Source organism: Mirounga leonina, unplaced genomic scaffold (genome assembly GCF_011800145.1).
Source record: "Mirounga leonina isolate KUSES-001 unplaced genomic scaffold, KU_Mleo_1.0 Mir_454, whole genome shotgun sequence".
Taxonomy (NCBI): Eukaryota; Metazoa; Chordata; class Mammalia; order Carnivora; family Phocidae; genus Mirounga; species Mirounga leonina.
In genome coordinates, this window is record NW_023270763.1 from 4,277,602 (window position 1) to 4,292,858 (window position 15,257).

Below are 15,257 nucleotides of genomic sequence, written 5' to 3' on the forward strand. Positions count from 1 at the left end.
TTTTCTGGTTTGCATTGACCAGCATGGTCCTAGCCTACAGACCCTGATAAAGTCACTGCCCCAGGTCCAGTCTCTTTCTGTCTGCTTTCTGCCTTGACATCCCGTGTGGCCCCTCCAGGCCTGCTGTGTACTCCTCCCCCCCGGGGCCCTGTGAATAATAAACGTCTCTGTTTCCATTTCTCCTGTGGCCTGCTGTCGAACCCGCTGACCACCTTAACAAGTGTTAGTTTAACGTCATAACGGCCACAGGAACAGGTGAGCCGTGCCATCTGGGGGCCCCATGCTTGCTGGCCTCGGTGGGCGCTGGCTTTGCTCTGTGGCTACTGATCATGCAGAGTGCTGCTCCTTTCCATCCCGAAGTGTGAGCTGGGAAAGAAGCGACCAGAGTCCTCCTGGACCTGGGAGGATGGCCACGGGGGCTGCTTTGAGATCCTGCGGGTCTGTCTTCCACCTGTTAATGCCCCGCGGAGGGCGAGTTCCCCCAGCAAGTGTTGGACTTCGAGCGAGCTTCCCCACTCCGAGCACCCGCCCGGCCGAGGCTCTGAGGACCTGCTGCATGGGGTAACGGCCGGGACAGGAGTGGTGACCCTGCCGGGCCCCACGTGCCCTTACAGGCCAGAGAAACTCTCCTTCCCTGCGAGCTGTGCTCACAGGTGGCCCTGGGACTCCCAGTCCCGCCTGGCGCCATAGGGGCCCTCGCGCTCAGGGGAGGCACAGCTCCCTGCAAAGGCAGATGCGGCGGGGCCCGCGCTCCCTCCGTTGCTGTACACCTTGTCCCTTGACCCCGTGGGATATTGCGGGTCCCACCCTTGGCACATGGTCGCACGGGATCTAGTGGCCTGATGTCAGTGGTCCAAGTGCCACCTACGAGGCCTGAGCAAGTTAGCAACCTCATTGCTAAAGTCAAAGCCCACAGACGTGGCCCTGGGCTGGTCAGCCTGCAGAGTGCCGACGCGTCAGCCCTGGGGGCCTGGGGGTCCGCCTGTCACTGTCACATTGCTGCAAGTCACTCCTATCCTGGGGAGGCCAACTGGGACACCCCGGAGAGGGAAGTGGCCACGGGGGGACATCCACTACAGATCTTTCCCGTAAGAGTCTGTAGGGTCAGATGGGGGATGGTAGAGAATCTGACAATGGAGACTATCGCGTGTTTGAAAGCTGCTAAGAGTCAATCTTTGAAGTTCTCATCACAAGGGGGGAAATGTGGCAAATGTGAGATGACGTTAACTATACTTCCTGCGATCATTTTACAGTATGCGCATCTATAGAGTTGTGTTGTACACCTGAAATCCATGTCATGTTACGTGTCACTTATATCTCAATAAATAAATGAAAAAAGAACCCAAAACTCGAAACTTCATGCGTCTCAAGACTCGCCATGTTCTCAAAGCCTTTGTGCAACGGGGGTGGTTAGGAGGGCCGGCCGGCTCTGACCTGCTGCCCGCCCCCAGAGATGTGGCCAGGGGCCTGCCATGCCTAACCGTTCACGGGGACCCAGGGACCCAGGGCTACTGCTGCAGATGCAGGTGCGCCTGCCCCCGCCTGAGATGAACCGGTGACAGCTCAGACCCCAAATCAACCACAGACACCCCTGCCTTCGCCCCAGGGAGGCCAGTGAGCTGGTCAAATGCAGATGGCTCCTCGGTTGTGGCTCCCACTCCAGTGGGGTGCAGCCTGCGTCGCAGGATTGCTCGTGGAGGCGCCCCTCCAGAGCCTAACCCCAGCTCCAGAGCCCAGCTGGAACAAAATCAGCCCCACGCACAACCACAGACGGCTGAGCACCGGGTGCCCCTTCAGAATACAAGACTGTCTACCTGGTGGATTCGGGGAGGGGTGGCGCATCTAGGGCCTCCAGCCAGAACTTCTGTGCACATCGGGACGTCCCGTTCACCTCCTAGCACCGGCCTGAGGGAGACACAGTAGGTGAGAAGGCAGGTGGCGTGGGCAGGCGGGCGGGTGGCTGGAAGGACGGAGACCCTGTCACGAGTCGTCTGAGGCAGCTGGTGACCCATTCTTGAAGCTGTGCGTGGCCTGCACATATTCCCTTCTTCCTGGGCTCCGAGGCAGCCCCTGTAGGTGGGCCATTTCCCCACCAAGGGGCCAGGTGGGCAGGATCCACCTGCACTGATTCTGCCCCTCAGAATTCCGGTGTCTGAATGGGACTCTACGGGGTGGGGGGCTGTTTTTCGGAAGAGTTCCCTCCCGCACAATCTGGGACTTGGGCCCTGGTACAATCAGGTCTGCTGAGTTTTCTGAATGCAGTTAGGATGCCAAGTTACAAGCCTGCAGCTTCTGAGGCTCCTTGCATTGATTGGTAAGTTGGGCCCAAGAATTTGCCAGCTGAGGTTGTCAGCCCGCTCTGACACTGAGAACAGACCCCAGAGGAGGACTCGGTCTGACAGATTCTTGCCCTTGGTGGGACTCCAGAGCTATGCTATGCCCTGGGCCTGTAGCCCATATGTGAACCCCCCAGAGAACCCAGGAGCTCGTCTATGGTTTGTTCCTCCCATCAAATTCTTATTAAGAACTACCAAGTTCACGGATCTGGAACTAGAAGAACAGGGTCTGAGGTCTGGCTTTAAAGAGCTCACCGTATAGTTGCATGGCGGGCGTGGGTAGGTGAGCGGAAAGCGAAGCAGATGCTGAAATTATGTTTTGGAGTCGCAGCCATTGTCATTGAGAGGAGGAAGGCGGGTTTTCGTAGGTGGAACGAGAGGAAGAGAGTACCAGGGAAATAAAGCAGCATGAGCAAGGGCACGGCAATCCCGACGGCCTGCCTTACTTGGCAACAGTTGAACCAGCTGTGGTTTATTTTAGGGACAGCGAAGTGCTCAGATCTAAGGCAAGCATCTGGATGAAGATTTGCACACACGGATACCCATGTCATTCCCAACCAGATCAGAATACGGAACTTCTCCAGTGCCCGCGCCCACACAGACCCTTCTCCCAGGTGACCCGTCTTACGGTATCAACCACCACAGATGAGCCTGTCGTTGCCCTTACGAGGAGGGAGGCATTCGGTGTCTCGCTTCTCATACTCAGTATTACGTCTGTGTCTGCGTCTGCCAACAGGAAGACCTCTCCTCCTCATTGCTGTGTATACTTCCCGCACACGAATATGCCACAGGTTGTTGGTGTCTATTCTTTTTTTTTTTTTTTTTTTAAGAGAAAGAGAGTGGGGTGGGGGAAGGGCAGAGCAGGAGGGAGAGAATCTTAAGCAGACTCCACACCCAGTGTGCAGCCCGACGTGGGGGCTCGATCTCATGACCCTGAGACTGTGACCTGAGCCGAAATCAAGAGTGGGATGCTTAACTGAAGGAGTCACTGAGGTGCCCCCCCTGCTTTTTTTAAAGCAGGCTCCACACCCAGTACGGAGCCCAATGTGGGGCTTGAACTCACGATCTTGGCATGAACTGAGCTGAGATCAAGTGTCAGACGCCCAACCAACGGAGCCACCCAGGCGCCCCATCTCTGTGTCTAGCCCATGTCCATGAACATTTGGCTCGTTTCCAGTTTTTGTCTGTTATCAATAACGCAGCCGTAAACTTCTTGTATAGGAGGACTCGTTTCTCTTCAGCAGATACCGTGTGGCCAGAGTTCAGCGCAGCTGTTCTCCACCAGGGCTGACCTTGCCCCTCAGGTGACGTTTGGCCATGTCGGGTGACAGTTTTGGTCATCTCAACTGCGGGGGAGCGGTGGTGTGTTACTGGCATCTACTGGGCAGAGACAAGGGCCGCGGAACATCCCACAGTGCATGGCCACCAACGAGAACTGTTCAGCTTGAAATGTCCACAGACGCCGAAGAACTAGGCTGAGGTCCGATTTTGGAGTCCTGGTATACCATACTCAGGTTTCTGTCCAGCCCGTCCCGGGGACCCCCAGATGGCTCTGGATGGTGAGGTTCCCCTCAGTGAGGGCGATTTCAGGACAGACACCACCTGGCTCACACCGTTAGTTGGCGTCAGCCTGGGGGACGGTCCCTGCCATCCTGCCGCTGACCACCCGCTGCAGGGCGCGCTGCACATCCCGATTCTGCAGCGTGTAGATGGTGGGGTAGAGCAGCGGTGTGAGGCTGATGTAGATGAGCGAGACCAGCTTGTCCTCCTCGAGGGAGCGGCCACTCAGGGGCCTGGCGTACATGGCCGTGGCGCAGCCGTAGTGAAGCACGGCCACCGTGAGGTGCGACGCCATGGTGTTGAAGGCCTTGCGGCGGCCTGCACACCCCCCAGCGCCCAGGATGACCACCAGCACCCTGGTGTAGGACAGCAGGATCAGGGCCAGGGGCAGCACCAGCAGCAACAGGCAAGCTGCCAGCAGGACCCGCTCCTGCAGCTGGTGGTTCCCGCAGGCCAGCACCAACACCGCCGGGAGGTCACAGAAGACGTGGTTGATGGAGCCCCCCTGGCAGAAGGGCAGCTGGAAAATGGCCGTGGTGAGCCCCAAGGCCAGGATAGAGCCCCCAGCACAGCAGGAGGCGAGAAGGCACCAGCAGAGCCCCGTGGTCATGAGCTGGGGGTAGTGGAGGGGGCGGCAGATGGCCAGGTAGCGGTCCAGGGCCATAGCGGCCAGCAGCAGGCACTCGGAGCCTCCCAGCGCCACGAAGAGGCCCATCTGGGCAGCGCAGGTGGATCGGGCCACCGCCTGGCCCCCCGGCGGCAGCAGGAAGCCGGCGAGCATGCGCGGGGTCAGCACCAGCGTGTAGGCCACCTCCACAGTGGACAGTGCCCCCAGAAAGAAGTACATGGGAGTGTGCAGGGCGGGGTCCACGACAGCCAGGCCCAGGATGAGCAGGTTTCCAGCCAGCGTGGCCAGATAGAGTGGCAGGAGGAAGGCGAAAAGCAGCTGCTGCAGCCCCTGGGGCCACCCGGAGAACCCCAGGATCACGAACTCCTGCGGGGTGGTCCAGTTGGACTCGGGCCAGGGGCTCATGTCAGGACCTGTGGGAGGACAGGCGCACTGGCCAGAGAGGAAGGTCGCGGTGACACATCCCTCCCAGAAAACACACGGATGGTCCCCACACCCCTTCCACCGGAGACACCAGGCTTTCTCCCCAAGCCAGCGCTCTCTGCCCCTCGTTGCCCCCAGCCCAGTGTCCCCCAGGAATTCAGATGTCTAGAGCCACCCCCTGCTCTCCCTCTGGCCTCCATGCCCCATGCTCTTCCAGGCACCCAGATGTCTCTGCACACCTGTCCACGCAGCCCCCGGGTTTGGCCAGCATTCTGAGCCCACAGCCCCTGCACCCGAGGGGCCAGCCTTCAGGGAGGAAGGTGGGGATGGACACCTGAGTGGACAGTGGCCTGAGGGGTCAGATTTCTGAAGGGATAGGCTCTTGCCCGAGCGGCTGGTTCTGGGGTATGGAGATGGTCGCTCCTGGGACAAAGCCCCGGGTGAGGGGCTGGAGCAGCACCGGAGTCTCCTGTCCGCAGAGGCCCGTCCTATCCCCTGCACTCACGCATCCTGGGGCTCTCTGCGGATAGACCACACGCCCTCCTGTCCTCACCTGCCCTGGCTGTTGTCTTATTTATGTTTTCCCGCTCCCATCAGCTGGACTCAGGACACCCCCATGGTCATCCTGGGCCTGCCCATTCTCTCTGGCTCTGTCCCGGGGAAGACGCGCACCTGCCCCGTGTTATGGTGGACACGCCCGAGGCCCAAGCTGCGACGTTCAGCCCCAGCCCCCCACAGACCCACTCCCTTCTCGGAGCTGAAGACCCTCAGCACTGCCACCCACACGCCCCGCCCACACTTCCAATGCAACCTGTCCCGAACTACGGCGTCATTTCTCGAGGAAACTTCCTCGACCTTCTGTGAATGGAGCTAGCCCCAGGCCCATTTCCAGAGTCAGAAGTCACTGTGGAGGAGCCCCCCTCCTGCACCCCACAGGACGACTGGGCAGGTGCACCGCCCACCTCCGGGAGTGCTTCCCTGTTCTCTCACCTCTCCAGTTTCCTCCCCCCGCCACCCCCCACCAGCAATCACAGCGGACACCAGTCGCGCTCCTGCCTCCAGCACCATTCACCTGAATGACCCTCCAAACGTCAGCTGACAATTCTTGGCTCAACTCTCCCTTCTTTGCCCTGGGGTTATGTCCCCAGTCCCCTTCAGTGTGACTTCCGGCTTTGTCTCCTGCATGCTGGCACCACGGGCTCCAGGTGGAGGGCGTGACTCCCCTGTCCTGAGCAGACCTGTCCCTGCACACGGGGGAGGGGGCTTCCTGGGACGCCCTGCAGTCCCCACATTCCCTACAGGGAAGAGCTGGGCTGACGTCACATGCTACGTGTGGGTGACGACCCCTGCCTCCCAGGTGTCATCCTCCCATCCCACCGTTGTCATGACAATGCCACTAAACTCAGGCTCTGGGAACGGGAGGTTTGAGTCATGTCTGTTGTTTGCTGAATTATTGTAAGCGAGGGGATTAATCCCCATTTCTCCCAAAGGTATGCCTCCTGTCTGTGTCCCTGTATGTCCCTGAGTTTCTGGTCCTGGAGAGGCCTCACCCCTTGGCGACAGACAGCTGTCCCCACCTTCTGTTGGTTCCTCCCCGAAAGTGCTCCTCAGCACGTGTCAGTCTCATCCCGAGATGGGATCCATGCTCTCGGTCATCTTCAGGGCCAGTGCCCCCCCAGACTACCAGAGTCCTGCTGGGCTGGCCGCCCCGCCGTCAGAGGTCCCGCCGTCCCCTTCATTCACTCTACTAAGAGGCATATTCTCCTCGTCGTTCTCTTCACATACCCCAGGCCTTAAAACTGCACCGCTCAGGGGCGCCTGGGTGGCTCAGATGGTTAAGCGTCTGCCTTCGGCTCAGGTCATGATCCCGGGGTCCTGGGATCGAGTCCCGCATCGGGCTCCCTGCTAGGCGGGGAGCCTGCTTCTCCCTCTGCCTCTGCCTCTCTCTCTCTCTCTGACTCTCATGAATAAATTAAAAAAAAAAAAACATTAAAAAAAAACAAAACAAAACAAAAAAAACTGCACCGCTCAGGAGCCTCAGTCAAGCTCACCTCCCCAGGAGCCTCAGCTGCCCACGCCGAACGGCTGCCTGCCGGGCTCCGCGCGTAGGCACGCGTGGACGGCCCTGAGGCTGGTGCGGATGCAGCTTGTGCAGCTCCCCCCCCAGCTGCTCCCTCCTCTTCAACTGGTGCTCCCTCTCCGCACAGGAGGCTGCTGGTGCCTCGAGGCCATTTCTACAGAGCCCACGCCGCTGGCCACCGCCCGTGAACCGCGAACCCCGTCCCCCACCATCTGCTGTGTGACGGCGAGCGGGCCACCACGTATCAGTCTGGTTCCTCCCCCGCGAGGGGACTTGGACCAGACGACCTTTAGAGTTGCTTCAGGTTCTGATACCGTACAGTTCTACCGAAAGTTGTGTGTGTGTGGTTATGCTCGCATGCCCAAGGTAAGCCGTTTTTTAAAGACATCTTGATGTTCCAAGAGCCTATGAGGGACTTGGACGGGCATCGGGTGACTCTGGAACACTGGATCAGTAAGGGAGGCGTTAACCTAGGCCTAACGGTTGGCATCCACTTACGGATCTTTGGAGAGCCTCAGACCAGCGTAGCTATCAAAACAGCTCTTTCCAGCCTTGCCACTGTGTGCGTGTGCGTGTGTCCATTTGCAGTGTGCAGGGCACGGTGGGGGGCCCCGGGAGTGCCCCGGGATGTAATGTCATAGTTCTCTCCCCAGCAGAAGCCCATCCTTTGTGTCTCTTGGAGCCAGAACGGCCCAGTGGCACAAACGGGGCCTTGGGGTTCACGTACACCTGTTCTGTCTCAGCTGTTTCACCGACCAGCAGAGACAGCTCCGAGTTCGAATCTCCTGAGGCACCAGCAGCCGCCTCGGTCGTGATGACGGGCCGGCAGCAAGTCCGGAAAGAGCCTGGCACAGCCCTGCCTACGTGCAGGAACCGTATGGAACGGATCGCCAACGTATCAGCACATGCTCCGTCCTGTCCTGTGCTTCCTGCTCCCCGCGTGTGGGTGACATTCCGCCCTGGCTGAAGATCTCTGGAGACATCAGACAGCGAGTGGCAGAGAGGAGAGGGACGGGCGGGGCCCGGGGAGGCGGAGGCAGGGGGCTGACCAGTGTCACCTGGCCTCTCTGCCCTGAGGCCAAGACCCTGAAGCCTGCAAGTGCCTGGCCTCGCTTCCTCTTCTCCAAAGCCTCCCCGCAGCTCTTCCGCCAAGGCCTCCTGGAAAGTTGCCCCAGGGACACAGATATCGCCTCCAACTTCCCTTGGTTGGCAACAGCCCCGTATTCCCTCCAAACGCCGAGGGGTGCGGGGGGGGGGGGGGGGGGAGGGGAGCCGAACCACCGCAACGACTCCCCTGTGACAGTCACTGCCACGCGCCCAGCCCTGATGGCGAGCTCTAAACGTGCCCCATGCGCGGCATTATTGGATCTTTGTGAGTCCTCTGTGAGGCAGGCACGTCACCGTTCCCGTTAATTTACAGATGCGGGAGCTGAGACTTGGGGGAGTCACAGAGCATCTCCCCTAAGCTAGAGGTCCCCAGGTCAGTCTGATTTCAAAGTCCGTGCTCTTCTGTCTGCCTTGTCTGTGGGTCCTTCCCCACCCAGGCGAGGGGGAAACGGAAAGGGGGCTGGAGGAGAGAGAAGGAAGCAGATTGAGGTGCAGAAACAGAATGAGGCACACGACGAGGGACAGGCAGAGGGAACTGCTGAGGGCAGAGCGGGAGGGAAGACACGCAGCCTTTGGCAGAGCATCCCGCCCCAGGGGGTTCATCAGGCTCTGGGCTAACAGAGACCCAGAGAGAGACAGAGAGGGAGAAAGAGAAAGAGAAAGACAGGAAGGAAGAGAGGGACAGAGACAGAGAAACAGAGACGGAGAGACAGACAAGAGACAGAGAGATAGCGGAGGACCGTCTCCTATGTCCCTCAGGCTTCTGGACCTGAGACTCCCCTCCTTGTGGGATTTCCTCTCTCCTGAAAACATGGGTTTAAAGCTGGTGAATTCCTGGGGCGCCTGGGTGGCTCAGTTGGTGAAGCATCTGCCTTCGGCTTGGGCCATGATCCCAGGGTCCTGGGATCGAGCCCTGCTTCGGGCTCCCTGCTCAGCGGGAAGCCTGCTTCTCCCTCTCGCGCTCCCCCTGCTTGTGTTCCCTCTCTCGCTCTCTCTCTCTGTCAAATAAATAAAATCTTAAAAAAATAAATAAATAAAGCTGGTGAATTCCAGCAGGGGCTTTGCACTAAGTCCTTGGCACCCACACCTGACCTTCCGTGGCATCCTTGGAGAAAAAAGACCAAAATCTGAAAACTCATTCATTCAAGCCAGACTTGGGGCTACCAGACCCTAAATGGCAGCCTGAATTAAATCCTCAGCATCTTGGCTGGCCGGGTGCCTTGCTCACCCTGCTATCCCGGACGGGGGAATATGCGTCCCCCAGTGATGCCTGCGAGGGGAGAGATCCAGTCTGGGCTGAGTGGGTGACCTGAATCCTGGGTGGAAGGGCAAGTTCCGGCCATCGTGACACAGACCCTGTGGGCCTTCTCAGTCCCCCCATCTCCTGGCCATGCCTTCCGCACAAGCCACGCAGCAGTCCGCACCACACGTCCACCGGTCTCCCACCTCTCCCTGACAGCGCACACCTTCTCCACATCAGAGCGTCCTTCCCCACCTGGAAAGCTACTCACTCTTAGCCCAGATCAAATAGCAGTTCCTCTGTGGATACAAATCATAAAGTAGCAGCGGACTATAGGAGGACTTGGTAGAAAATGGGGGGCAGCCTGGCTGCACCACATCGTTCCCCCTCTTCTCCCGTGATCTCCGCCCCTGTTCCCAGGGACGCTCACCATAAGCAAAGAGTGACTTAATAGGTTTCCCAGGGCCCACTTAAGGGTCTGGCTTCATCTAAAGCCCCAGGGTCTTGTTAAGTGATCTTGGCCCAGAGCTGCGGAGCTTGAGGAGCACGGCGGTCTCAGAAGGCTGGGGGCTGAGGGACGAGCGGGGAGGACAACTTGGGAAATCTGAACTGGGGTGTCCTGGGAGAGTTGGAAACTTCTGGGCCAAGGGGACGGAGGCCACCACCTTCCTGCAGTGATGGAGGGACCGGCAGGAGCCGGAGGTAAACTGGGATGGGGAACATGCCTGCTCACTCCACATTTCCCCAAAGTTTGAACTAAGGGGTGGTCAGCAGCCTGGATCTCAGAATGGGGTGATTGGTGGAGGGGATGGGGGTAGGCACCTTCTCCCCCCCCACCACCATCACTAGAAAATACCCCAAAGTGCTGAGCAACAAAATGCAACAACACAGACTTCTCGAGTTCTCACTGCCCAATTGCAGAGACGACCACAGCACTTCGAGACAGACGATTCCGTATCCTGCTGTTCCCATTTAACATTGAATGACACCTGTTTTCCATTTGCTACATAGTCTTCTTAACTATTTTAGGCATTAATTTTGTTTACATTTTAAAATATGAAATATCGGGGCGCCTGGGTGGCTCAGTCGTTGAGCGTCTGCCTTCGGCTCAGGTCATGGTCCCAGGGTCCTGGGATCAAGCCCCGCATCGGGCTCCCTGCTCCGCGGGAAGCCTGCTTCTCCCTCTCCCATTCCCCCTGCTTGTGTTCCCTCTCTTGCTGTGTCTCTCTCTGTCAAATAAATAAATAAAATCTTAAAAAAAAAATATCTGGTTCAAAATTCAAAGGGTGTAAAAGAATAGTCTGACCCAAGAACCCTGCCTCTAAACCCACCCAGAGGCAACAGCCTTTAGCGGATCCATTTCTCCTTACAGAGATATTCTAAGTATACACGGGATAGCATCACATGTGTGTGTTATTTGCTACTTAAAAAAAAGATTTATTTATTTATTTTAGAGAGAGAGCTCGAGTGGGGCAGGATGGGAGGACAGAGGGAGAGGGAGAGAGAGAATCTTCAAGCAGACTCTCTGCGGAGCGCGAAATCCGACACAGGGCTCAATTCCAGGACACTGAGATCATGACCCAAGCCAAAACCTAGAGTCGGACACTTAACTGACTGAGCCACCCAGGTGCTGCTAGACGCCATCACTTACTGGACAAGTCCCTGTTGAAGGGCATTTAGATGGGTTCTGATCTTTGGCCATTACAACCAATACTGAAATAAATATCCTTCCTTACCTACATGGTATTTGGCATGTGTGTAATTAGGGTCAATGGGTTTGTGCATTTTATTTTCTTTTTTTTAAGATTTTTTATTTATTTATTTGAGAGAGAGGGAGGGAGCACGAGCCAGGGGAGATGCAGAGGGAGAGGGAGAAGCAGGTTCCCAGCTCAGCAGGGAGCCCAATGTGGGGCTCCATCCCAGAACCCTGGGATCATGACCTGAGCCAAAGGCAGATGCTTAACTGAGTCACCCAGGCACCCCGGGATTGTGCATTTTAAATTGTCTTAGTTATTTTGTTACTTATTCACATGTTACTTTGCATCTTTATTCTAGCACTCAGTGCTCCCGTCTGGAATAAATTAAAACACCTGCTCGTCCTCCACATCTTCACCAACACAGTGCTGTCAGATTGTCCTCGATTTGGTAGAAATGCAGTGTCTCAGCATAATTTTAACTTGTACTTCTCTGTGAGTAAAGTTGACCTTCTTTTCCTATTTTAAAAGACATTTCTATTTTTTGCACTGTTTGTTCATATTCTTTTTCTTCCCCATTTTTTCTATTTGCCTGTGGCTCTTAGCTTCTATTGATTATAAGCCATTTTTAATATACATATTAAAGGAATTCAACTGCCTGTAGTGGGAATTGTAACTCTTTTTCCTGGCTCACTATGTGTCTTCTGATGTTGTTTATGGCGAGTTTTGCCACGGAGAATTGTTTTATTTCAGTGTAGTCAGATTCATCAATATTTTCTTTTGTAGCTTCTGGGTTGCACATCATGCTTGAAACACTCTTAAAATAAAAATTATTTCTCCACATTTTCTCCTCAAACATTTGTGGTTTGATTCTTTTTTAACAATTAAGTACTTGGGGCGCCTGGGTGGCTCAGTTGGTTAAGCGACTGCCTTCGGCTCAGGTCATGATCCTGGAGTCCCGGGATCGAGTCCCGCATCGGGCTTCCTGCTCGGCAGGGAGTCTGCTTCTTCCTCTGACCCTCCTCCCTCTCATGCTCTCTGTCTCTCATTCTCTCTCTCTCTCAAATAAATAAATAAAATCTTTAAAAAAAAAACACAATTAAGTGCTTAATTGATATGCAATTTACCCCGTAAGATGTGGGGTAGGAATCCAATGTTATTTTTACCAGATGTTAGTCATCATTTAAAAAATAAGCATTATAATTGATATACGACAGACTTACAGAAAACTACACAGAATAATGGTACAATTGAATTTTCACAAAGTGAAGAGACAGAACATTGCCAGAATTCCAGAGACCCTCCTCATTCCCTGCCCCACTGTTGTCTTCCCTCTTCCCTAAGGGAAAATAATACATTTTTTTAGCACCTTATATAGTTTTCCTTGTTTTCAAACCCTAAAATACATATTCTTCTGTGTCTGGTGTCAAAGAAAAATGTAAAGACACATAGTTAACCATCAGCATGCTGTTTACTGGTGTATAGTAGATATCAAAACCATGGACTGAGTCCTAAATAAGCAAAAAAAAGGGGGGGTGGGGTGGGGGATTTAAATTTTAAAAAGAGGGAAAGGAATTAACACTGCAGATAGTCTGGGAACAGTGAATCTTGTTTGAACATTTTGAGGGGGGCACTGATTAGCTATGAACCAGCAAGGGGGTCAGAATAATCTGTCTTTACCCAGGCTGATGAATGGTATCAGAGAAAATGATTTCACTTGTAGATTCACCAGGAAACCCTGAGAGATTAACTATGGAGAATAACAAACTATCTTTCTGTAACATGTGATCTGTGATTTAAAAAAATTATCTGGAGGGGCGCCTGGATGGCTCAGTTGTCAAGTGTCTGCCTTTGGCTTGGGTCATGATCCCAGGGTCCTGGGATTGAGCCCCGCATCGGGCTCCCTGCTCAGCGAGAAGCCTGCTTCTCCCTCTCCCACTCCCCCTGCTTGTGTTCCCTCTCTAGCTGTGTCTCGCTCTGTCAAATAAATAAATAAAATCTTTAAAAAATTTTAAAAAATAAAAAATAAAAAAATTATCTGGAATGCATATAAGCAAGAAAACATGACCCATAGTGAAGTGAAAAATCAATCATAACCAATCCAGAGATGACAGAGTTAGTAGACAAGGACGCTGGGAGGGTTATCACAACTGTATTCCATATGTTCTGGAAGCGAGAAGAAATATTGGTCATGCCAAGGAGAGATGGGGAGTATTTTAAAGGGGGGACAGTCAAACTTCTAGAGAAGAGAACAGCTGGGTCCAAATGAAACATGCACCATGTGGAGACAATGCAGGAGAAATTGGTGAACTTGAAGACATCGCAATGGAAACAATCCAAAATTAAATACAGATAGGAAAAAAAAAAAAGAATCAGCAAGTTGTGGGACAAAGTCAAGCAATGTAATAAATGTGTAATTGGAATGTGAAAAGGAGAAAAGTAGAGGAGGATGGAGAAAAATATTTGAAGAAATAATGATCCCCGAAATCCCAAATGAAAACCAAATCCATATATCCAAGAAGCTCTGCAAACTCTGAGCACAAGAAACATGAAGAAAACAATGAAACAGCTTAAAATCAGGGGCAAAAAGAAAACATAAAAAAATCTAAATAAAAAAGACACATTTTATACAGAGGAATAGATGTAGGAGTGATTGCCAACTTCTTGCTTCAGCAAGCCTGAAGACGGTGGAGGAACAGCTTTAAAGGACTAAAAAGGAAAAAAAGTCTGTACCCAGTGAAAGTATCTTTCAAAAAAGGAGACATTTAAACATTTCTGAATGTACAAAAGCTGAAAGAATTCATCAAGCAGCGAATCTTCCACGATGCGTGGCCATTGATGTTGGCGAAAATATCTGTAGAACAGAAGGAGACCTCGTTTCACGAATGCACAAAGCTTGTGAAAATAGAAGGTATTTAGAGTCTGTGGTTATTAACTGCCTTCTTTATTAGCAGGTACTTTTTGAAAGCTATTTCAACCTGTCATGTGTTATTGATCAGTAGCGTCAACTGTGAGCCTCATTTGCTCTTTTGAACTTGATCTTTGAAAATATTCTCACCTGTAGTTGTTTGATATCCGTCGAGGCTAATTCTTCAGTCACTTCAAGCTTGGCATTGGCGTCTCAAAAAATGAACAACCTGCGAGGTATCAGTAACAACTGTCAACTCACTGAGAGACAAGGTAAACCACTCAAAGTCACTTGCCTTGTTTTGAAATTGACTACTGATGTTGCTCTCAATGTCCTTGACTCTTCTTCTCACCAAAAGGCCAAACATCTCAGAATATGTTTATCTTCTCTTACACATTTTTTTTTCCAGCTGTCTCTGTCACGATTTAATTAACCCATTAGGGAGGTGGCTTTTCTTGCTTGGCTAATAAATGGGCCACTCAGAAAAACTCAGTTTCATTTCAGCCTCATTAAAAAAAAAAAAAGATTTATTTATTTGAGAGAGAGAGAGATCAGGAGGAGGGACAGAGGGAGAGGGAGAGAGAGAATCCTGAAGCAGACTCCCCACTGAGCTCGGAGCCCGACATGGGGCTCGATCCCAGGACTCTGAGATCATGACCTGAGTGGAAATCAAGAGTTGGATGCTTATCTGACTGAGACACCCAGGCGCCCCAAACCTCATTATTATTTTTGTGAAGAAATTCTGATGCGATAAGATCATCTCTTTCAAGCTTTCTAATGTCTCTGATTGTTGCTCTCCTGTGAGCTGGGAAGAGGATGACGAGTGTCTAGCCTGGTAAGGTCAATGTCTACTGCACTCTCGAGCAAAGCTGTGTTTTGCTATGGCCAACACAATGCTTTGCCATCTAAGTCGGTAACAAAATAATCTTCACTCCACCAGGTCTTAAAAGTACAGTGTTTGAAGTCACTTTTCCTCTTTTACAAAATGGATATACACCGTGTCTGTTGCAACTGATCTTTGTTGCACCTGCTTGAGTCCGCCATTGTACTCCCGATGCAGCCACACGGGAGTGAGCGATCCTGGTTACGTTCCAGTAACACTTTATTTACGGACACTGAAATTTGAACTTGGCAGAATTTTCATGTGCCACGAAATATTATTTTTCCTTTGATTTTTCTCAACCATTTAAAAACACAAAGGCATTCTTAAGTCAGAGGTGGTACAAAACCATGTGGTGGGCTGCATTTGTTGAATGGGCCATGGGTTTGCCAACTGCTGGG

The 15,257-nt window shown here is 53.2% G+C and overlaps 1 protein-coding gene across 1 annotated transcript; it reads right to left on the reverse strand.

Moving 5' to 3' along the window:
* Positions 1–3,951: 3,951 nt before the first annotated feature.
* LOC117999230 (olfactory receptor 10AC1-like) lies at positions 3,952–4,929 on the reverse strand. The gene has a single exon (XM_034988171.1). The coding sequence runs from the start codon at positions 4,927–4,929 to the stop codon at positions 3,952–3,954; it is 978 nt and encodes a 325-aa protein (XP_034844062.1).
* Between the last annotated feature and the right edge of the window lie 10,328 nt (positions 4,930–15,257).